This window comes from Panthera uncia (assembly GCF_023721935.1).
Source record: "Panthera uncia isolate 11264 chromosome B3 unlocalized genomic scaffold, Puncia_PCG_1.0 HiC_scaffold_1, whole genome shotgun sequence".
In the NCBI taxonomy this organism is placed as follows: Eukaryota; Metazoa; Chordata; class Mammalia; order Carnivora; family Felidae; genus Panthera; species Panthera uncia.
In genome coordinates this window covers 28,542,594-28,564,131 of record NW_026057582.1, presented here as the reverse complement: position 1 = coordinate 28,564,131, position 21,538 = coordinate 28,542,594, and the positions used below count along the sequence as shown (strand labels likewise).

General features: G+C 45.2%; 1 protein-coding gene across 4 annotated transcripts in view; it reads right to left on the bottom strand.

The window, feature by feature from the left end:
* Nucleotides 1–21,538, bottom strand: part of DPF3 (double PHD fingers 3) — a 256,781-nt gene that overhangs the window by 117,940 nt on the left and 117,303 nt on the right. For all 4 annotated transcript variants that reach the window (XR_007453669.1, XR_007453668.1, XM_049612521.1 and 1 more), the window contains exon 3: nt 9,950–10,057. Coding sequence is in view for 2 of the 4 variants with exons in the window: in XM_049612521.1 (XP_049468478.1) it covers nt 9,950–10,057 (108 nt within the window). In the remaining 2 variants the exon portion in view is untranslated. The remainder of the gene's footprint in view (nt 1–9,949; nt 10,058–21,538) is intronic.

Sequence of the window (21,538 nt, the reverse complement as noted above, 5' to 3'; positions counted from 1 at the left end):
ATCTTAAGACGATCACTTTGAAAATAACTGAAGGAGGAAAGGCAGAGTGTGGACACCAGTTGGGAGTTACTGCAATATGCGTGGGTCCTCGCCAATGATCCTGGTGCTCAGGAGAATGGCACAAACGAGCCCTGTCTTCATGGCACTTACATCCCGGTTTCTAGATACATCCAGGGGGCAGGACATTTTGGGAGCAGTCCCCTGACCCCTGAGTAGGGAGCATCCCCACACGGTGAACCAGGATAGAGTGCAGGTGCAGAGGCCAGGTGGCCAGTTCTGAGCGGCCAAAGTATGGTGCCACACCAGGGCAAATTCACAGAGGAATGGCTTTCCAGAAGAAGGTAGACCAGCCTAGGCCAGGGGCAGGAGAGAAAAGAGCCAGTCAGACAGGCCTGGCCTAGCACACCATGGGCTGACAGGTGTCAGTAAAGGCAGGGAGGAAGCCTTCCAAGTTGACCTCTGTGCCCTGGGCAACAGATGCCAGAGTTCTGGGACATAAGAGGCAAGTTTTACAAGCTTGGGTACCTCAGTGTAGAAGGTACCAGACTTGGGGCTTTTTAAAAGGCTCAAAGGCAGAATGCAGTCCCATTCCAGGCCAGACAGCACACACTCTTTGAGCTGGGCAGTGACTCCTGCAACAGGCTAGAGACAGACACAGTGTTAGCGGAGCCCCCCTCGGCCCACCCAGCAATGCAGCCCAGATGGCATCGCAGTGGAAGCCCTCCAGGCCCACCCTCCCTTGTGACCCTCAGAACAGTGCGGTGACGTGAGCTGAACAGCCACCATGGTGTGCATTTCACAGATGAAGAACGAAGGCCAGAGTCCTTAGGTAACTGCCCCAAATCACACAGCCAGTAGGTAGAGGGGTCTGGACTTGAACCCAGGCCTTGGGATCTCTGTTTGGTGTCTTTTATCCTGCAGAGCACAGCTGTAGGGCATAGCGAAGGCCCCTACGGCCTAAAATCAAAGAGAGGCAAGATGGCAAAAGCTCCACGTGCCAGGCCAGGATCTGGAAGGGAAGCCCAGGTCAGCTGCCACGGGGTTCTGCTCGGTGTTCCTCATCTGTGAAATGGGGGTGCCAAGAGATAAACCATGTTCTCCGAGACTAACATCAAACATTGGGCACCTTTCTTTCTTCTATCCCTTGAATAAATCTTTCCCATCCACCTGCTATGTGCCAAGCCTGGTGCTAGGCACTAGGAACGCAGATGAAGAAACAGGTGGGTCCCTGCCCTCAAAGCGTGTACCTTCTGGCGGGGAGAGACCCCAGTGAATGGGCAATGCGACACAGGGCGGCTCCTCGGTCCTATGACCCATGCTCTGAACACGGTTCTGCGGGGCGGGATGGCAAAGGTGACCGTGGAAAGTCAACAGCAGCTCTGCACACCATCCAGCCCACTCCCAGCTGCCACCCGTGTCCGCTGCCAGACCCAGCTCCCACAGCCCTGTGGAATGCAAGCAGTGCTGAGATGGCCCAGGCTTGGTCCCCCAGACCGCCAGGAAGGCAACAGGAGTATGGGGTCCGCAGCGGCCTGCCCACCTCTCCCTGGCTCTCCTGCTCCTGAGGCCAACGCGAGCTGAAGAAGCTGCCGTTGCAAGCCTCCAGGATGGATGGCTGCGGGCTCTGACACCGCAGGAAGGAGATAAATGACTGGTCATTTCCCCCTGATGCACTTGAAGGCATCCATTCTCCCAGCTGTACCAAGCTCAGGCACCCCCCGTGCGGAGCCAGATAAGCACTGACAGATGTGGGTGGGAGCCGGAGCGTCCTTCTCCCTTGGAAGGACACAGCCAGACTCCTCTGCGGGCCAGGAGAAGGTCACGGTGTCCACTGGCTCACACCTGGCCGGGGGCTCCACGGGTCCCTTCCTTCGCCTCCCATCTCGCCCACCCCCGCCTGGCTCATCCCCGTGAGGAGCACCCGGGAAGGAGGGAGGGCGAGGGGCAGAGGGAGCCAGCTGACAGGCTCATCAATCTCGGGCTACATGCTTGGCACATCGGCGTTCCTTAAGTTGTTCCCGGACCGGGAGGGTGCTGGAGGAATCAGGGGGACTGTCTCGAGGAGAAGAGAAATCACACCGAACATCAGAGAGCAAATGGTGGAAGAAGCCTGGAGACTATTAAAATGTGGGCCATGTACAGAAGCAGTAGGGAACTAATTAAGATGCAGGATTTGCAAAAGCTGGGGAAGTTGGCCGCAGCCTGCTCCCATCTGGAGAGTTCTGGCGGTTCAGTGTGGCAGGGACAGCACCCTAGGCAGGCAAAGCAGCACCCCCCCAACCCCTGCCCAAGCAGGCAGGACTCAAGCCCCGTTGCCTGGACGGCCCCCACTTGGGAGCACTTTCCTGAGGATCTCTGTGACTTGCTTGTTGGTCTGCTAGGACACGCTCTTCTTTGAGGCACCCGGGGCTACCATCCCCCCAGGGTTCCTGCCCTTCCGCTCATGCTCCCCCAACAACGTGTGGTGATGACTATCCTGGTCATTCATCCCCAGTCATTGAGTGGCTGCCAAAGGCAAAACACACACACACACACACACACACACACACACAGGAGAAATAACCAGAACACCCTATTATTCCTGGCTGCCTTCCCTCCCATCACCCTTGGAATTTGGCAAGGGTGGCAGAGAGCCATGTTGCTCCCCAAGTATGCTGAAGCAGAAGGGATTTACAAGGCCTCAGGTACATTCCGGGAGCAGAATGAACATCTGGCGGAAAAGAACTCTTGGTCTGAGGACACCGCCATGAATGTGTGTGCTGGGTCCTGGAGTGACATGGCACCAGTTCCAACAGACTCCCCCTTAGGGTTCTCTCCCTGGCTTCACCGCTGATACCCCCTGGGAAATTAACTTCCTGATTCAGTGCCACAGTTCCCCAACCTCTGAAACGAAGGTAAAATCTTCCCTAGACCAGGGGGACCAAGAGGTCTGGGGTTGGAAGATGCTAAATTGATCTAAGCAGACCATCCAAGCATTTAATACAGAGAAACACAAGTAAAAGTTTGTTCCCAGCCTTTTTCTTTTCTTCATTCAAACACACACACACACACACACACACACACACGCACAAAATGGAGTTAAAGGCCTCTTTTTTAATCAGCTGGCTTTTGCCCAACATCTGCCCTGCTTCAGGGCCTTCTGGTGGATATTTACTATCCACCTTTCTCTCCTGCCAGCTCAGCTCCCCCTTCGCAAGGACAGAGCTCCATTCTTGGGGAAATGGTCCAGGGGAGGCCCCTCTCTGGCACCAGGCCTCTGCTCCAGTCCTCATGTTGCACGAATTGTGATGGCTGCGCCTTGAAACACCTTGCATTCGCCTCTGCAGCCAAGTGCAAGCTGCAGGGAACACTGAACTCCATTGTCAGTCAGCGGAGAGAAATAATGTTGTATGTGTTGTCCTTCAGACGCCCAGGCAAGTAGGAGGTTGCAAGATATTTATTCAAGACAGATTGGAGGGGTGATGTTAGGCGTGAGAAACACATAGGTCCAGGGACACAGAATGTTTTCAAGTCCCAAAGAGCTCTCCCCCGCTCTCAGCCCCATCCCACCCGCACACAGACACATTTTTATTTTCAGCAAGTAGTAAAGAAACGCAGGCAGGATGGCATATTCACACCGTGGGAGATGGGATGAGAGCAACAGGATGAGTGTGCCCAACAGTGTGTAACTTCACTCTGAACAGTGACTGAGTGGCAGCCATGATCACCTCCCCACTCCCTGTCCTGAGATGTGGCCTCAGCCCAGATGAGCTCTGTGCTTTGGGGGGGGGGGGGGGCGCTGAACCACAGGTAGGTGGTTCTATAGCCCTGTCCTCAAACCTTCTCCAGGGGCCCTCAAGATTCTGGGATCTATACCCTCTCCCCTTGCCCCGACCCGGTTTCCTGACAGAGCTCTCAGCTCTGCAGACCTGAGGTCAAGGACAACTCTTACCTGATGGCCTCTGTTACTGAAAGCTGCCCACCGCTGGCAGGATTCAGGCAGAGACACAAAGGAAGACAAGAGGTACAAGCTGGGTGTTGGCATGATAAATTGCTTGTGGCATCTCCTCATTATCCATAGGGGGGACTGACATGGAAGGAAACTCGTGCCTTGAGACAATTCTGCTCCGGGCCAGTGCCCCCATCTCTCACAAATCAGGGGAACTCCTCTCCCCCTCCCCCAAGGAAATGAGGGTGCTGACGGTGGAGCCCAAGGGAGGCTCCAAGTGTCACAGACATAACCACGTTCCTGGAGCTTGTCAAGGGGACCTCAGGAGACTCACAGCAGGAGACTGGGAGGGAAGAGAGACGAGAGGATGGCATCACGGGGGCTGGGTGGTGGAGGGGTGCCAAGGATTGATTGGTTCATTCATTGGTTTTCTTTCAACATAAACTTAGTCTTCTAGTTTCCATAAATTTAAAGAGATTCAGCTCAGGTTGGACAAATTGATTATCGATTTTCAGCAAGGTTTGCCCAAAAAGGATTACACATAATGTTGTGCAATTTGCTTTTCTTTTTCCACTTAGTAGTATATCTTCGACATCCTTCCATTTTTTTCCTACTCATTTCTTTAAAAGGCAAAAGAGTATTGCATTTTATGAATGTACCATATATTTAACTAGTCCACTATCAATGGACCTTCTGGTTGTTCCCATTCTTTGTTGTCATTGTTGTTGCTGTTATGAACAATGTCACAATGGGTGACCTTACACACTGGGAGTATCTATTTATTTATAGGATGAATTCCTAGCAGCAGAATTTCTAGGTCAAAGGGCATGGGCGTTTTAGATACTGATAGGTACTAAGCATTGACCTTCAACAAGGTTATACCTAATTCCACTGCAGTGTGTCGAAGAGAGGCAATCCCTAGCCTTTCTCCCCATCTCTGTTTCCTTCAGCTTCTCCTCTGTCCCTGGGAAGGTGGGCCTTCGTTCACCCCACCTGACTGTCCTCACCTTCTAGGAATTTGCGGCAAATGGTCCGGGGACTCTGACCATGACTCTACTCTGAGTCACCTTCAAAACTACCTGCCAAAACACCTCATTCTCTTTGAACCCAAATCAAAAGGAGTAAAAATAAGAGACAGTCATTTTACAATATTGTCCAAGTTGACCCGGTGCTGGGGAAGACATAATATCCAAAAAAAGGGAAAGAGTCCTCTCAGCTGGAAACTGCATTTTATAAACGATGAGGCAGAGCCGCTGAAAGGTGGGGACCTGCCAAGGGGACAGACAGAGAGTGGCTGAGATCCAGCTTGAGCTCTACTAACCCACCAAAAGGGACATCATTTTTTATAAATGTCCGCCCAGAGGGGACGCCTTCTACTGCTGCACAAAGATGCCATCCAGGCTAGCTGAGGCCCTGGATGAAGGCCCTTTTCTGACATTTTGGCTTGTGTGAAAAATTCCATTTCAAATGGGAGCTGCCTCTAGGAAGAGAATGATACACGCTGCTTAGCATTCTCTAGATGGACCCTGACGCTTTGAGGTCCGAGGCTTAGGTTCCTTATCACCTACTCTCAGGCACTCTCCTGGCATCTTCATTCACAACCTGTGGTGGCAGGCTGGTGTGGTGGTACAGCCTGAAAGCCTGGCCCCAGGAGTCGGGACTCAGAACAGTATATGGAAATGACACACTTTTGGCCCAAGGCATTGGGGTTTTTGTTTTTAGCTGGCTTAGCAGTAGATCTGATCCCCCAAAGAGGAGAAACCAGTTCATCTGAGAAAGAGCTCTGTCATTCGAAAAGTTATTTATTCCAGGCCTGGATGTTTACTGCCAGCCTGGATTCTGGCACGGGAGAATGAGCCTGCCTTGGGTGAGCCCAACTTACTTAGGATCTTTTGCCACATCGGGATATGGTTACGCCTCGGAGGGCACATCCTCAACAAGCTGGTGCTCACTTTTTCCAGAGAGGGCCCTCCCATCGGACCCTAGCTGACTTGGGCTCTGGGTCTTCACCACCCTGAGATCTGGAACAGCCACCTCAGCCTCTGCCCCAAGCATGAGGGCAGAGTCCAAGGAAATGTTTCAAATAATCGTAGACAGACATGAGGACATGAGGCACTGGTGGGTACTTGGCCCCAGCAAACCACCAGCCCTAGGATTCTTCCTTTTCCCACCCCCTACAGGTCATGGCAGGCCCAAGGATGGGGCAAGTCCAAAGCCAGCTGTGATGCCAGCTGCTCCACAGTCAGCCACTGGGAGGCCAGTGTGCTCAAAGTAAATGTCTGTAGACAAAAGGGCCAGACACTCATAAAATAACTTCTTACTCAGTCTCACCAACAATGAGACTGTCAGTTCCCAGATATGTGAGCAGCACAGTAAACCTTCCTTGGCTCTGCCCACAGCCTGATTTCCCTAACATATAAAGTAGGCTTATTCCACTTTTATCCCTTCCTTCCTTCTCCACCTCCCAGGGCTCTGGTAGGGACCAAAGGAAATGCTATAAATGAAAATGCTTTGTAAAGGGCTTTGTAAATTACAGTGTGCTGTTCAGACACTGGTTATGATAATGACGATGATGATTCAATCAGGGTTCTCCATCCCCTGGGTGGCAGTGATTGGTAGGGCAGACATAAACTCAGCCAGCTAATCAGTCCTTCCCGCCACTTCTCTGCCACAGCTCTCGAAGGGGACTGCTTTCTGCTGAGTGTAATGAGTGCTGGGCCTGGGGCTGCTGATGGCCACCTTGTCTCCCCCACAAGGAGATGAGAGTTAGAGGTGGAAAGAGACACAGAGCCCTCACTTCAATGTTTGAGCCCCTGGATACAGCTATGCCTGAAACCAGCACAACTCTGAGATTTTCCGTTATATGAACCAACTTCCCTATTTTTTTCCTTAGGCTAGTTTGATTTGTGCATCTGACATTTATTACTAAAGGAGAATTCCAACTATCTCTTGGATGCATTTTAATCACTTATATGTTAGTTTCATAATCATAAAATAAAGTTTTTAAGGGAATTTTTTTTAAGTTAGTATACCTCTGAGGGCATGAAGAAGCAGAAAAAAAGCACTGAACAGAGAAATCAACCAATGTGGATTCTATGCATATTCCCACAGGAATTGCTGTGTGACTTTGAGTACTTCTCCTAACCTGCCTGGACCTCTCAAAATAGGCAATTGGAGTTAATGCTGTCTGAGTTATTTTATAGCACGAAATATCTTTGGTCCCATAAAAGACAATCCAATTAGTCTAATACAAAGTGGTCTTAAGAAAGACTTTCTACACAAATGTTAAGAGTAAAGATTAACAATTAAAAATTAATGTCAAGTATTTGTAATAAAATCTTTTAAACTAACAAATTACGTAGGAGATAGCCTCACATAGGAAATTTAATATGAATTCATATATGAACATGAAAATGCTCACCACATCTCCGATTAAATTGGGAAAATTAGAAACAAAAACTGAGAGGGCCTGGTTAAATAGCTATGGTATATTCATACAATGGAATATTGTGTAACTGTAAAAATGGAATGAGGAAATTCCTTATATGTTGATATGGCCAATGCCTGAGGCACATTTTTAAATGGAATGGGCAAAATGCAAGGTGGCTATGCTGGGTCAAAAGACGAGGAAAAGGTCATATGGATGTACTTCTTGGTGTGTGCATAGAAAATCTCTTAAAGAATCTCAAAAACCTGGTACCTCTGATTAACTGATGGGGAAATATACCCAGAGGGTCCACATGTACTCCAACATGGAGACACATCCAGCTGGTGACAAAACACCTAAATAACACCCTCCCTTCAAAATCCGCACAGCCAACCCAGCACGTACTCAGCCTCTGGCTACAGCACCTACTGCAAAGCTCTGAGTGGGGTAGAATTCAATTGGTCCAGGCAAGGACCGAGTCAGGGATTACCACCTCACTCATCCATGGCACTTCCAGAAGAACAGGATGGATGATTCTGGAACAAAGAAGGAGGATGTCCCCACCTCCACAATAAATTGTTCATATCAACAATTATTCAGGTTTAATAAAGAAACACGGATGATGTGAAGTCATGCCATGCCAACCTGTGGTCTGGCCACCTTTAAAGCATTTTAAAACCACTGTTTCCCAAACTTCAGTGTGCCTCGTGGGAACGCAGCCCTGGGGATGTGGTAAAATGCAGATTCTGATTTAGCAGGTCTGGGGTGAGGCCCAAGATCCGACATCTGTCCCAACCTCCCTGGGGATGCTGTGCTGCCGATCAAGAGCACACTGTGAGTGTAGTTCTAGAACCACTCCAACCAATATGGGCACAACCAGCCACGTGTGATAACCGAGCGCTTGAAATGTGGCTAGTCTGCAACGAGATGCACTAAACATGTAAAATATAACACTGGAGTTAAAAAAAAAAAAAAAAAAACAATACAAGAAAAAAATGTAAAATGTCTTGACTCATAATTTCTACATTGATTACATGCTAAAATGATAATATTATGGCCATCTTAGGTTGAATATAATCCATACTTAAAATTAACTTCACCTGTTTCTTTCTCCTTTGTTCAGTGTGGCTACTAGAAAGTATACAATGATACATGTGGCTTGCGTTATCTTTCCATTAGATTATACCGCTGGGGGAGACTTGGCTTTCCTATAACCTGCACCTCGGGAAGTTTGGAACGACCTCAGTCATCACCCTGAAGTGTCTGCAAGGGTCTGTAAATTCTGCAGGGCCATTGAAATCTTGGATGGAGCTCACTGAAAACCCTAGTCCCCACCCCACCCCCATCTCTAACAAATAAAACTTCTACAAGAATGAAATCTGGGTTAAAATAAACAATCAATACAGGCTTAACCATAGAACCGGGAGCGAAAGCATCCCATGCAACTGTAAAAAGAGATTTTGCAGAGAAAACACAGCCTCAGACGTCAGTGTGGAAAGGCAGGAGTGAAGTAACCTTGGGCAGCCTAGTAACCTAAGGCAGCCATGTCTGTATTATTTGGTGAGGGGAAATGCCAGCTGTGCCTTTGTTCCACTGAACAGCATTGTTCACACCAGCCTGAGACACTTTGCAGCCCTTGCACCTCCAAAACCAGAGGTTCCTTTAAGGCTGAAGACCCAAGGCAATCACTTGGCCTTTCTGCAACTCAGACCCAGGTCTGAAGATGGCCATCTAGGGGCGCCTGGACGGCTCAGTCGCTTAAGCATCCAACTTCAGCTCATATGATCTTGCGGTCCGCAGGTTCAAGCCCTGCATTGGGCTCTGTGCTGACAACTCAGAGCCTGGAGCCTGCTTCAGATTCTGTGTCTCCCTCTCTCTCTGCCCCTTCCCTGCTCACACTCTGTCTCTGTCTCTGTCTCTCTCTCTCTCTTTCTCTCAAAAACAAATTAACATTAAAAAAAATTTTTTTTGAAGATGGCCGTCTAGTCAGAAGGGTTATAACAGATCAGTAGTCAAGAAAACTAACCAAGTCTTCTGCGTGGCCACAAGCAATCACCAAGAGGCAAATTTTGAACTCAGACTCTTCCATTTCCATGCCCAAGATGGGTTCTATTTTTAGCAAGTGGCCCTTCTCAGGTAAGAAGCTCCTGAAGTTCATTCACACTAAGGGGGCAGGGGGTATGCCCTCCTTAGAAACACAGAAGCTAGAACAAGGTTTCTTCACTTGAGGCCACAAGATGTGTCACACAACCCAAAGGAGCTATAGCTCCTTCGGCTCTAGTCTGGAAAGGCATTCCTCATGGGTCTGTTCCCACCCTTGCCGGCTTGCTTTACTCCAAGGAGTGGCAAGAGGGAGACTAGAGGAAAGAGAAGGCACAAGACACCACAGGAAAGAGACACTCAGGTGAACACATACACATGTTTACATATGAGAGAAGGCACAGAGGAACACCTTTGGGCACCACGGGGCAGGTTCAGTCTCCCAGAGAACTCAGTTCTATAGACAAAGGAGCAAAGCAAACTTGTCCTGGGCCAGCCCAGCCTTCTCCCACCTCTCCCACCATGGGCCCAACCAAGCTTCAGAGGGCACTGACCAGGTTTTATTTCCAGCAGCCGAAGCTTTGGATCCTCAGGTGGGTGCAATCGTCTCTTCTTACGCCAGCAACGAGCAGGGTATGTGTATAGCTGGCCCGGAGCGAGGCCTGTGGATAGAGACAGCATAAAGGTTAAGGGCTCCAGGCTAGAAAGCGCCTTGGAAAATTCCTTGTCTGACCCTCTCACTCACAGTGAAAGGAAACTGAAGCCCAGAAAGGTAAAGTGACTTAAGGTCACAAAGCTGGTTGATGGTAGAGCACAAGCAGTATTAGGTCATCTGACCCCAGGACCCTTGCTCTGTCTACTCCACCATGCTGTCCCAGTAAGCCTACGCCATCACCATGACTAAGACAGTTCAGATCTCCTGGTCTGGGAGATCAGAGGGACCTTTCCAGATTTAACTGCACTGCAGTGTTTCCAAGGCAATGGACCCCTAGGTATTACCCATCAACTGCTCCTCTATCCAGGTCCAGGTTAAGGAGGTTCCCTTCAAGGCAAAGCAGCAGAAGTCAATCTGCCTACCTATCGACAGCCTGGATTGAGAAGCATTTCAAGGAAACCAGGATCAAGGAGCCAGATTTCCTACCAACTGGCTTTCTCCACCCACTGTTAGCTGCTGGCAGCTTGCTAAAGCCAATGGGAGCCCTAAGCAACCCCCATCAGAATATAAGCCTACTCTGGTGACCATGCTCTGGACTCATTCCTGCAGAGCCCGGATACATGTACAACCCTGCCCCCTTGCCTGGGCCTTACAGGAAGAAATGGACAAGAGTCCAGTGGCTGGGCTTATATACTAACCATACTGTCTCTCAAGAGTCTCCATTTAGATTTGAACTCTGGCAACAAAGTTCCACACCAGCATCATCTGTCATACCAACCACCCCATGAGGATCCTTCCTGCTTATCAGACCACAGTCTTATGGCTCCTGTGGCACATAGTGTGGTAGCCAGAGGTGTTGGAGGAATGTGGACCTTCCACAGTAGACAACGGTCTATTCCAAAAAAAAAAAAAAAAAAAAAGACGGGGGTGGAGGCTGGGAGGAGAGGGAGGAAGGCTTAAAACTAGTTAGGCAATGTGCAGACTAAAAAAACTGCCTGATACACCCAAAAGAAACAAGCAAGTCAAGCAGTCCACTCCTGCTAGAGTAAAAAGCCTGGTGACAACAGGGACTTTATCTTATTTTCATCAGAATCCCCAGAACTAGATCTGTGCCTGACACATAGAAGAATCATACTAAACATGTGCTGAATGAATGAGTGAGTGAATGAATACATTCCAGCTTCATTTAATTAGTCACAACTCAGTCTTCTGTAGATAAATGTGGCATGTGACAACTGTCAGACCTATGTGAGGAGGCCATTTCCTAGACCTAGGACCACGGGGCTTAGAAAATATCAGGACCCTATTTCCATCTGCTGTCTGCCATTTGGGGACCATTTGTAGAGAAAATCTACAAAAATTTCATTGCTATATATCCATTTATTCATTTCTCATTTTTACTAGTCATCTCTACCCATTTATTTGTTTGGGTTCCAAAGCAGAGACAACCATTCCAGTATTAAAGGAACCAAAATTTTCAAATTCTCTTTATGTGCTGAGTTTCATTTTTAATTGCACAGCTGTTCCCACAGGTTGTAAGTCTGTGAAGCAGCTGAAGGTCCCTACCCCTCCCCATTTTGGTTCTCAGAAACCATCAAGGGTCATAGAGCCTAGACGCTCCAGAAAAATCTCTGGTGTCATGAGCTAAGGACTTGTGGTGTCCAAGAGTCATCCCAATAGTTAATTTTGTTGATAGCTTCATAGCTTCTGCACAGTGGGAGGATCCAGAAGCTCTGAGCTCCCCGTTCTCTGAGGACCAGACTTGTGGTTGATTTGGAGAAGATTAAATGAATCACAGTAAGGCTGCTCTCCCTCCCATGGAAGGTCCAGTTTTGACCTCTCTTTGAGGGAAGGCATCACTGGGAATAGTTCAATGTTTTTGATGTGATTCACTCCATGATCCTATCACCTCTGATCCTAGAACTCCTGTATGGCTGCATTGATTCTGATGTCTTCCCAAAAAGTTTGAGCCACCTCTAAGCCTGGTATTCCCCATGATCCCAACAAAGGCCAAGTACAAAGGCTGACCCAGTACTCTGCATCCCATAAACAGGTCCCACCAATCCCTACTCATCTTGGGTTAGTGATTCTTTTTTTTTTTACACTTTAAATATCTTACAATTCTATTTATCAGTTATACCTCAATAAAATAATAATAATAAAGAACACAGAAATCAATTATAATTATAGCAGCTTATTATTCAGTTATGTTCAGTATTATGTCTACATAATGTAAGTATTAAGCACAAATTAAATGTATTGAGATTCTGTTCTTAGTATATTTTTTAAATTAATTTATTTTTTTATTTAAATCCAAGTTAGTTAACAAAGTGTAATAATGATTTCAGGAATAGAATTTAGTGATCCATCACTTAAATATAACATTGGGTTAGTGATTCTTAATCCAGATTGAACCCAAAAATTACAAGGAGAACTTCTTTTTTTTAATTTTCTTTAAGTTTATGTATTTATTTTGAGAAATAGTGCGATGGGGGAGGGGCAGAGAGAGGTGGGGAGAGAGGATCCCAAGCAGGATCCATGCTGCCAGCACAGAGCCCGACATGGGGCTCAAACACACCCATAAAACCGCAAGATCGTGACCTAAGCCAAAACCAAGAGCTGGATGCTTAACCAACTGAGCCACCCAGGTGCCCTTACCTGGAGAACTTCTTAATAACCTCAAGACCAAAAATTCATGCCAGACCTACCCAATCTGGATTTAAGTGGGTGGGAGAATTGGGCCAACTATTTTTTCAAGAACCTTATAGATTGTTCCAATGTCTGACCAAGGACCTCTGGATGTCTAAGCATCATCTAGTTACTGCCTAGATGTTCTCTCTGATATACCAAAACTGGTTAAATGGCCTTCTCTAAAGTGTCTCAAGGTTCCCAGTGTTTCCCCCAAGGTGTTGTCATTAGTTGCCTGCTTACTAGAATGTCTCCCCTACTCGTTTTATAAAATCCAGAATGACAGGAACCGTGCCCATCTCTGGTATCCCCAGTACTTAGCACAGTACCCGGTAGGCACCTCAAGAAGTACTTACCAATAAATTTAACCAGAACTGAATCAGATTCAGAAATGCAGAAAGTGAATGACCTACTATTCCTGGTTCCAGGAGACTCATCCACCCACATTCAAACCATCCAAGAGGGACCCCAGAGGCAGGCTCAGAAGTGAGCACAGAATCCACCCCAAGATGGCAGTCTCTATGCCTTAGGCTCCTTCTTGCCCCACAGGCTGCTTCAAAGTATTTCCAACCTGACCAAAAGCAGGTGAGTAAGAAGGGACTGGTCCAGACCAGCACTCTCAAAAGATCTAAATGACAAGAGGTCAAAATTGTCAACACTTGCCCAAGGGCCTATGCCCTCCCTGAGACTGTGGTCACTGCACGTGTTGGTCAGCAACACCAAGGCAGCCTCGGGCCCCTCCGTTTATAGCTGCAGACCCACTCACTCTCCTGGGATTAAGTAGTCCGAATGGCGAGGAGATGGGACTATTTTTATTTCATTCTTTAACTCTCTCTGATGGATTACAGAAGCCCTGTGATGCAGAGGAAGAGCATGAGTCCTCCTACCACCAATCCTGTAACCTTGGAAATATCACCACACATTTCTGACCCTGTCTCCTTGCCCATTAGACAAGAGTGTTAATAGTACCTACCTTACAGGGGCTGTTGTAGGCATTCGCTTATGTTCAAGAAGAAGCTCTTTATAACCATGAAGCCTTGTGCAAACGTCAGTTATTAATTATCATGAGTTAGCAGACATAGACGAATCTGGACTCTATGGCCATGTGGCATGACAAGGCCCCCACCCCACATGCCCATGCTGCTCTTTGCTCCTCTAGCCATGAGGGTAGAAATAGGCCTCTCTTTGATGTCTGCTTTGACTCCACCTCATCTCAACAAGCAAATGACCCCAAGAACTCTCTCGAGGCTCTAGCCCCCCTTCCTTGCCCTCCTCCCTAGGCTGGCAAGCACCAGGGTGCCTTTATAGAGCCAATGCATTCAGCCCTGGAGTTCCACTTATAGAGGGACGAGCACAGCCCCGTGAGAGTTATGTTGTTTATCTCATTAGAACAGGAGGCACATAACTCAAAGCCTGTGTGTGTGGTAGATGGAGAGGGGAGGGAAAGGGGAGGAGGAGGAGGAGGGAGTCACAGCTGCAGCCAGGGAAATTAACCTGAAGGAGTGAGCCTGGGGCTAGGGGGAATATGGAGGAGGGGGGAAAGGAGGCAGGAGACAAGAGGGCCGACTAGTCTTCCCTGGTAACCAAGGCCACAGCTACCCCTCCATTCACATACCCCACTGAGCAAACTGCTTTTCTTTTCCTTTGAGCTGCAACTCCAGTTACAACAGTCATACTCATGTACAAGCACAAGTATCTCTCTCTCTCTCTCTCTCTCTCTCTCTCTCTCTCTCACACACACACACACACACACACACACACACACACACTCACAAACTCACACACTTGCTGGAGGGAGAACTGTCTCCATAGAAAAAAATCAGCAGGATGGGCTTGATGCCTGTATGGTCAGCAGATTCCAGACAAGTCACTTGTTACCAGCATCGATCAAGTCAGCAGGTGGACCCTAAGTATCATTATCCCTGACAGACATGGCATGAGCTATTAAGAACCCAGATGGGGGCGCCTGGGTGGCTCAGTTGGTTAAGCATCGAACTCTTGGTTTTGGCTGAAGTAGTGATCTCAACGATACATGGGATTGAGCCCCGCATCAGGATCTGTGCTGGCAGTGCACAGCCTGCTTAGGATTCTCTCTCTCTCTCTCTCTCTCTCTCTCTCTCTCTCTGCCCCTCTCCCATGCTCTTTCTCTCTCTTTCAAAATAAATGATAAACTTTTTTTTTAATTTTTAAAATAAGGGCACCTGGGTGGCTCAGTCAGTTAAGCATCCCACTTCAGCTCAAGTCATGATCTCGTGGTTCATGGGTTCAAGCCTTGAGTCAGGCTCTGTGCTGACAGCTCAGAGCCTGGAGCCTGCTTCAGGTTCTGTGTCTCCCTCTCTCTCTGCCCCTCCCCCACTTATGCTCAGGTTTGCGCTCTCGCTCTCTCTCAAAAATAAACATTAAAATTTTTTTTTAACTTTTTAAAAGAATTCAGAAGATGAAATGAGATAGAAAGGAAGTAAAGATGACAGGGGATAGGAACAGGGTTTGAAAAGAAGAAAAGAACTGGAGTAACGCCTTCGTCCCCCAACCAGAGTTGAGCAGTGGCAGTTCACCCAGAGAAGGGCTCTCCCTGAAGCCTCTCAGAGAGGGGGATCAGCAGCCACCATTGAACCCTCCCTGCAATGGAAACCTCACTCCTTCACAAGACAGACTTCCTGTGGTTGATCAACTCTTACTGTGATAAACAGTTTTGCCTCACCCTTATTTTGAATCAAAGACTTCCTATATTTATGCCAATTTGTTCACCCTCTGTCCCCAGAGTGGACAGGTGTCACCTGTATCCAAGCCATCCATCCCATCCACCCACTTGGGTTTGAAGGACAGCCAACTGAGAGGCCAAGGAACTAGAGGGCATGGGAGTTAGAGAGAAGAAGCAGTGGTCACACCCACTCAGATTGTGGTAACAGGATTTAAGGCTCCAAATTAAGAATCCAAATACTGCTTCCCTTTTTCATCTCCCCCTTGCCTACCCCCTACTGGACAGGAAAGGGATGGAACAGCAGGCTGCTCTTCAGACCATCACTGCCATTAAAGAGCTCCTCTGCATGCTGCTTGCTCCCACAGGTGCCTCCACAATGGGTCACCAACAGCCTCCATATTTATAAAGAGATAATGACACAAGTCAGGGGTTCTTCATCAAAACTGGGCATCAGAACTGTATAAGTATTTATTGAAAAGGACTGGTGCCTGGGCTCCGGTCCAATCCTACTAAACCAGAATATCAGAAATACACCAAGGCAATTGCAGTTTGAAAAACTCCTACATAAGGAACTTTGCACTAGATCAACTCTTACTCATATTTATATTCCCAGGGCCCAGGACATAACAGGTGTTCCACTGATGTTTGTGATTGAAAACACCAATTGGACCACCTCTACAGAACTGGAGGGATGAGTAATAAGTCCCTAGGTAGGGCTTGAGGAGTAGACAAGATGTATTTCGTAAGCACTTAGACCCATAATATTTCCTGGTCCTTGGCTTATTTAAAAGTTGTCCTGACTTTGTGGACCACCTGTTCAGTGAAGCCCCTTGAATCATCCCAGGCCACAGTGTCTTTTCTTCTCCCCGATAGCCTGGAGTCCTGGGCACTAGGCACCATACCCTAGCACTCAGCACAGCTCTCTATCCAGCTCCCCAACCATCCTCTCCCAGAGCCCTGCCCCTTCTTCTCCATGAGCTTCTCTCCCTCTCTACTATTCAATTCTAATGTCCCATGGGCCAAGACTGGTGAGGTAAGCCTCAAATCCAGGATGCTGCCAGCCCCTTCTGGCTCAGGGGTTCCCAAGCCCCTCACTGGTACCATCACACTCAAAAACCGACACAGTAACAAAGCCAACATTTACTGAGCTCTTACTCTGTCCTAGGCTAGTATCTCACACTCACTGTTACTTACCATAACAACTACCCTATGAGACATTTAAAGGACAAGGACAGTGAGGCTAACAGTGCTTAAGTAACTAGCACAGGGTCACACAATTCAAAGGGTAATCTAGTCCACAGCCCACATTCAAGACCTCTCCACTAACCTAACCTCACCAAGCCATCCCATTACTGATCCACACACAGTAGGGTTGAAATCCAAAGTCCTTCCCTTGAGAAAGAAGCTCCCCACACTAAAACTATCAGGAAAATATCCCCCAGCCCTCCCACCCACCCCCATCAAGACATTTCTTGTGGAATTTATTTTCCCTCTACTTCCATATCACCAAGTAAAATTGCTCATGGAGAAATGCATCCTAATAATATAAAAGCATCATCGAGAGGCACATAAAATGTATGGAAAATCAGAAAAACAACCACTACATACTTTCTAAATTCATCAGAAAAAAATTTTTCAAGAATAATCACATTATAATGTGAGCTTACATGTTATTGGGTCTAACTCTTAACTGATACAAGAATTGCGTCCCCAATATCCCTGACAAGAGCCTCCACCATGGCCTTTGTTTCAATAATTCTAGTCCTCACCCTTCCATGAAGCAGTCTATGGTGCTATTGAAATTTTGTGTTGTCAGAAATATGCCTACCAATCTCATCCACCACTGATAAGAATGCAAAATAGTTCAACCCTATGGAGGGAAATTTGGCATATCTAGCAAAAGTGCATATGTATTTGCCCTTTGACCCAGCAATTCCACTTCTGGGAATCTGTATCACAGATTAATATGCAAAAATATAAAAATATGTATTCGTTGTAGCATTTTTAATGCTAGAAAAAGCCTGGAAATAATCCAATGTCCATCATAGGAAACTGATTGAATAAACCATAACATATGCACACAATGGACTATTATGAAGCAATTGACACATAGAGGGAGGGAAGTACACACTACAATGGAGTACACTATTAAGTGAAAAAAACAAGGTGGAGAATAGTGTGTATCATATACTATAATTTATCCAACAAATGGGGATATACCCATATACATATGTACATAAATATATATGTTGTGTGTTCACATATGGTTTTTCTTTTAGTGGAAAGATAAACCAAAGGCTTAGTAGAAACTTACAGAGAGCAAAAACAAAGTATTAGTAACAAGGAGAAGAGGAGGAAGTTGCCTATAGAAACAGGAAAGGGCCAGAGACAGAATAAGACATTCTCTGACCATACCATGCTTTATAGATATGACTTTAGAACCATGTGAATATTTCATATGGTTAAATTAAAAAAGCAAACATCTGCTTCTGGCTAGATGGGAGTATCAAGGATCATATTTACTCTTTTACAAGAAACCAAAAGACAGATAAAATACGAAATAAAAGTTCTCAAGACACAGGACATCAAGAAATGGAGGACAGTGATGCCTGAAGCACTGGAAATGAACAAGGTAAGTCTACAGCCATACCACCTTGAACGTGCCCAGCTGTCGGGACATGAACAAGATAAGCCCTAGGACTGCCCCAGCTTACTACCTCAAGAGAGCTTCCAGATTGCAGCACAGGGAAGAGAAACATGGATGGAAACCAACAGACTTTCTGAGACTGAGTGAAAAGAAAGACATGAGAGTCTGAGGAGACCAAGGTGACTAGAATTCAAGAAACAGAATTGTAAAAGAAGAGCGTTACACAGAAAAAGCACTTCAGAGGTCCACAGAGACCCCCTTAGAGTATTCAGCTCCGTATCAATCAGTGCTTATGAAGAAACTGTTCAATGTTGAGGAAAGAACCAGCCAGTAGGAACAGATATGAGTGCCTGGTGTGCAAAGGGGCTGGGAACAGTCTGTTCCCACCAGCATGTTAGGAAAGCCTCATGATTCATGGAGTACTGGGTAGAGTACAGAAAAGGGTCTTACCTCTCTGACAGGAAATTATTAGCCCTAGACTAAGCACTGCTCCAGTATCACCTAAAGATCACACACTGTTTCCAAGTAACTTAACTGTCCCAAAATAAAGCTCTAGAATAGTTATAGGAATAAGTAATATATACAGCACCTACAAGGTAAAATTCATGATGTCTGGCATCCAATCCAAAATTACAAAGCATATATATAGAAGCAGAAATATATGACCTATAATGAGGGGTGCAGGGGAACCAACCAATTAAAACCAACCCAGAATTGAAACTGACATTATAATTAGCAGCAAGAACATTAAGACAGTTATCATTTGTATTCCATATGTTCAAAAGTGAAGTAAAAAAAATTGATTCTTCTAAAGATTCAAATTTAACATCTAGAAATGAAAACTACAATGTGTGAGATAAAAAATACTGAATGGGATTAATGTCAGATTAGATACTGCAGAAGAAAAAATTAGTGCACTTGAAAATGCAACAACAGAAACTACACCAAATGAAACCCCTGGGAAAAAGAACTTTTTAGAAGAACAGCATAAGGAGCTGTGGGAAAACTTCAAACAACCTAATAATATGTGTACTTGGAGTCCCCAAAGAGGAGAAGGGGAAGAAAAAATATTTGTAGAAATAATGGCTAGAAATTTTCAAAATTTGATGAAAATCACAAACATGCAGATCCAAGAAGCTCAATAAAACTAAGCACAAGAAACATGAATAAAACTGTAACAAAGCACATCATAATCAAACTGCCCAAAAAGAGTGATATTCTATATAGCCATTTAATACACACATGTGAATATTTAAATGTCAAAATTTTTAATAATTTCATAAAGTCTTTGTAGCCACTCAGAAGGAAAAAAAGTGAAAGGTAAAATATTAAAAGTAGCCAGAGAAGGGAGCCATATTATATAGAGAGGACCAAAGATAAGAGTGATTTCTCATCAGAAACAATGCATGCAAAAAAAAAAAAAAAAAAAAAAAAAAAAAAAAACCAGTGGTTCAATATCATTACAGGACTGAAAGGGAAAAAAAACTTGTCGACCTAAAATCTATATTCTGCAAAAATCTCTCTCAAAAAACTAAGCAAACTAAAGATATTCCAATATATACATAAGTTGAAAGAATTAATCATCAGTAGACCCACACTACAAGAAATATTAAAGGAAGTCCTTTAGGCAGAAGGAAAGTGATACCAGATCTAAATATGGATATATACTATCAAATGAAAAGCATCAGGAATGGTTTAGTACATGAGTAATTATGTAAGATGTTTTTTTTCTTATTCTTGAAAACTCTTTAAAAGATGATTAACTAAGGGTGCCTGTCTGGCTCAGTCAGTTAAGCATCCAACTTCGACTCATATCATGATCTCATGGTCTGTGAGTTCAAGCACCTCATCAGGCTCTGTGCTGACAGCTCAGAGCCTGAAGCCTGCTTCAGATTCTGTGTCTCCCTCTCTCTCTGCCCCTCCCCTGCCCACACTCTGTCTCTCTCTCTCTCTCTCTCTCTCTCTCAAAAATAAATAAACATTTAAAAAAAATTGTAAGATGATTAACTAAACAAAGATAATGACAATGTACTAAAAGGTTTATACCATATGTAAAAATAAAATATATGACACCAATTGCACAAAGGTAAATAGGGGAAAGATGAAAGTATACTTGTATCAGTTTCCTATTGCTGCTATAATGAAGTGCCACAAACTCAGAGGTTTAACACAACATGAATTTGCTGCCTCACAATTCTAGAGGTCAGAAGTCTAAAATCAGTCTCACTTAGCTAAAACCAAGGTTTCAGCAAGGTTTCATTCCTTTTGGAGATTCTGGAGGAGAATCTACTTTTTTGCCTTCTCTGGCTTCTAGAGGCCACCCACATCCTTTGGCTCATTTATGGCTTCTTCCTCAATGGCATCACTTTGACCTCTGTTGTCACACCTCCTGCTCTGACTCTGACCTGCTTCCTTCCCTTTATAAAGGACTTATGATTACATTGAGACCATCTGAATTATAATAATCTCCCCATCTAAAGGTCCTTAACTTAATCACATCAGCAAAATTCCTTTTGCCATGTCAGGTAGCATTTCTATGGTTCCAGGTCTGGATGTCTTTGTGGATGGCATTATTCTGTTTACTGGATACTGTTGTAGAGTTTTTATACTATTCATGAAGTAGTAAAATATCACCTGAAAGCAAACTGTAATTAAAGATGCAGACTACAAACATTAAGCAATCACCAAAATAACAAAACAAAGAGTTATTAAGCCAACAAAGGAAATAAAATCGAATCATAAAAAATTTAACCCCCAAAAGGAAGAAAATGAGGGAAAAGGGAACAAACAGATGGATAAATAGGAAACACATAGCAAAATGATGGGTTTAAACCTAATTATAATAATAATCACATTAAATGTAAATAGTCTAAATACCTCAATTTTAAAAACACACTGTCAGATTGCATTTAAAAAGCAAGACACAACTATATGTGCCTACAAAAAATACCTACTTTTAACATCAAATCCAAATATGTAAAAGTAAAGGAATGGAGAAAGATACACAATGATGATATTAATCAAAAGAAAGCTGGAGTGGTTACATTAATGTCACAGGAAGCAGATTTCATAGTAAAGAATATTAGTAGAGATAAAGTCATTACATAATGATAATGGATCAATTTACCAAGAGGACATAACAATCTTAAATGTGTATGCCCTTAATAACACAGCTTCAAAACATATGAAGCAAGAGCTAATAAAATTGTAAAGATAAATAGGCAAATTCACAATTATAGTCAGAAATTTCAATTCTCTCTCTTGATAATTCATAGAAAAAATAAATGGAAAAATTAGTAATGATGAAGATTTGAGCAATACTATCAACCAACTTGACTTAATTGATATTTCTAGAACATTCCAACCACCAACAAGAAAATACACATTCTTTTCCAGGCCAAAGAGAAAATTTATCCAAGATAGGCCATATTCTGGACCATATAAGTCTCAGT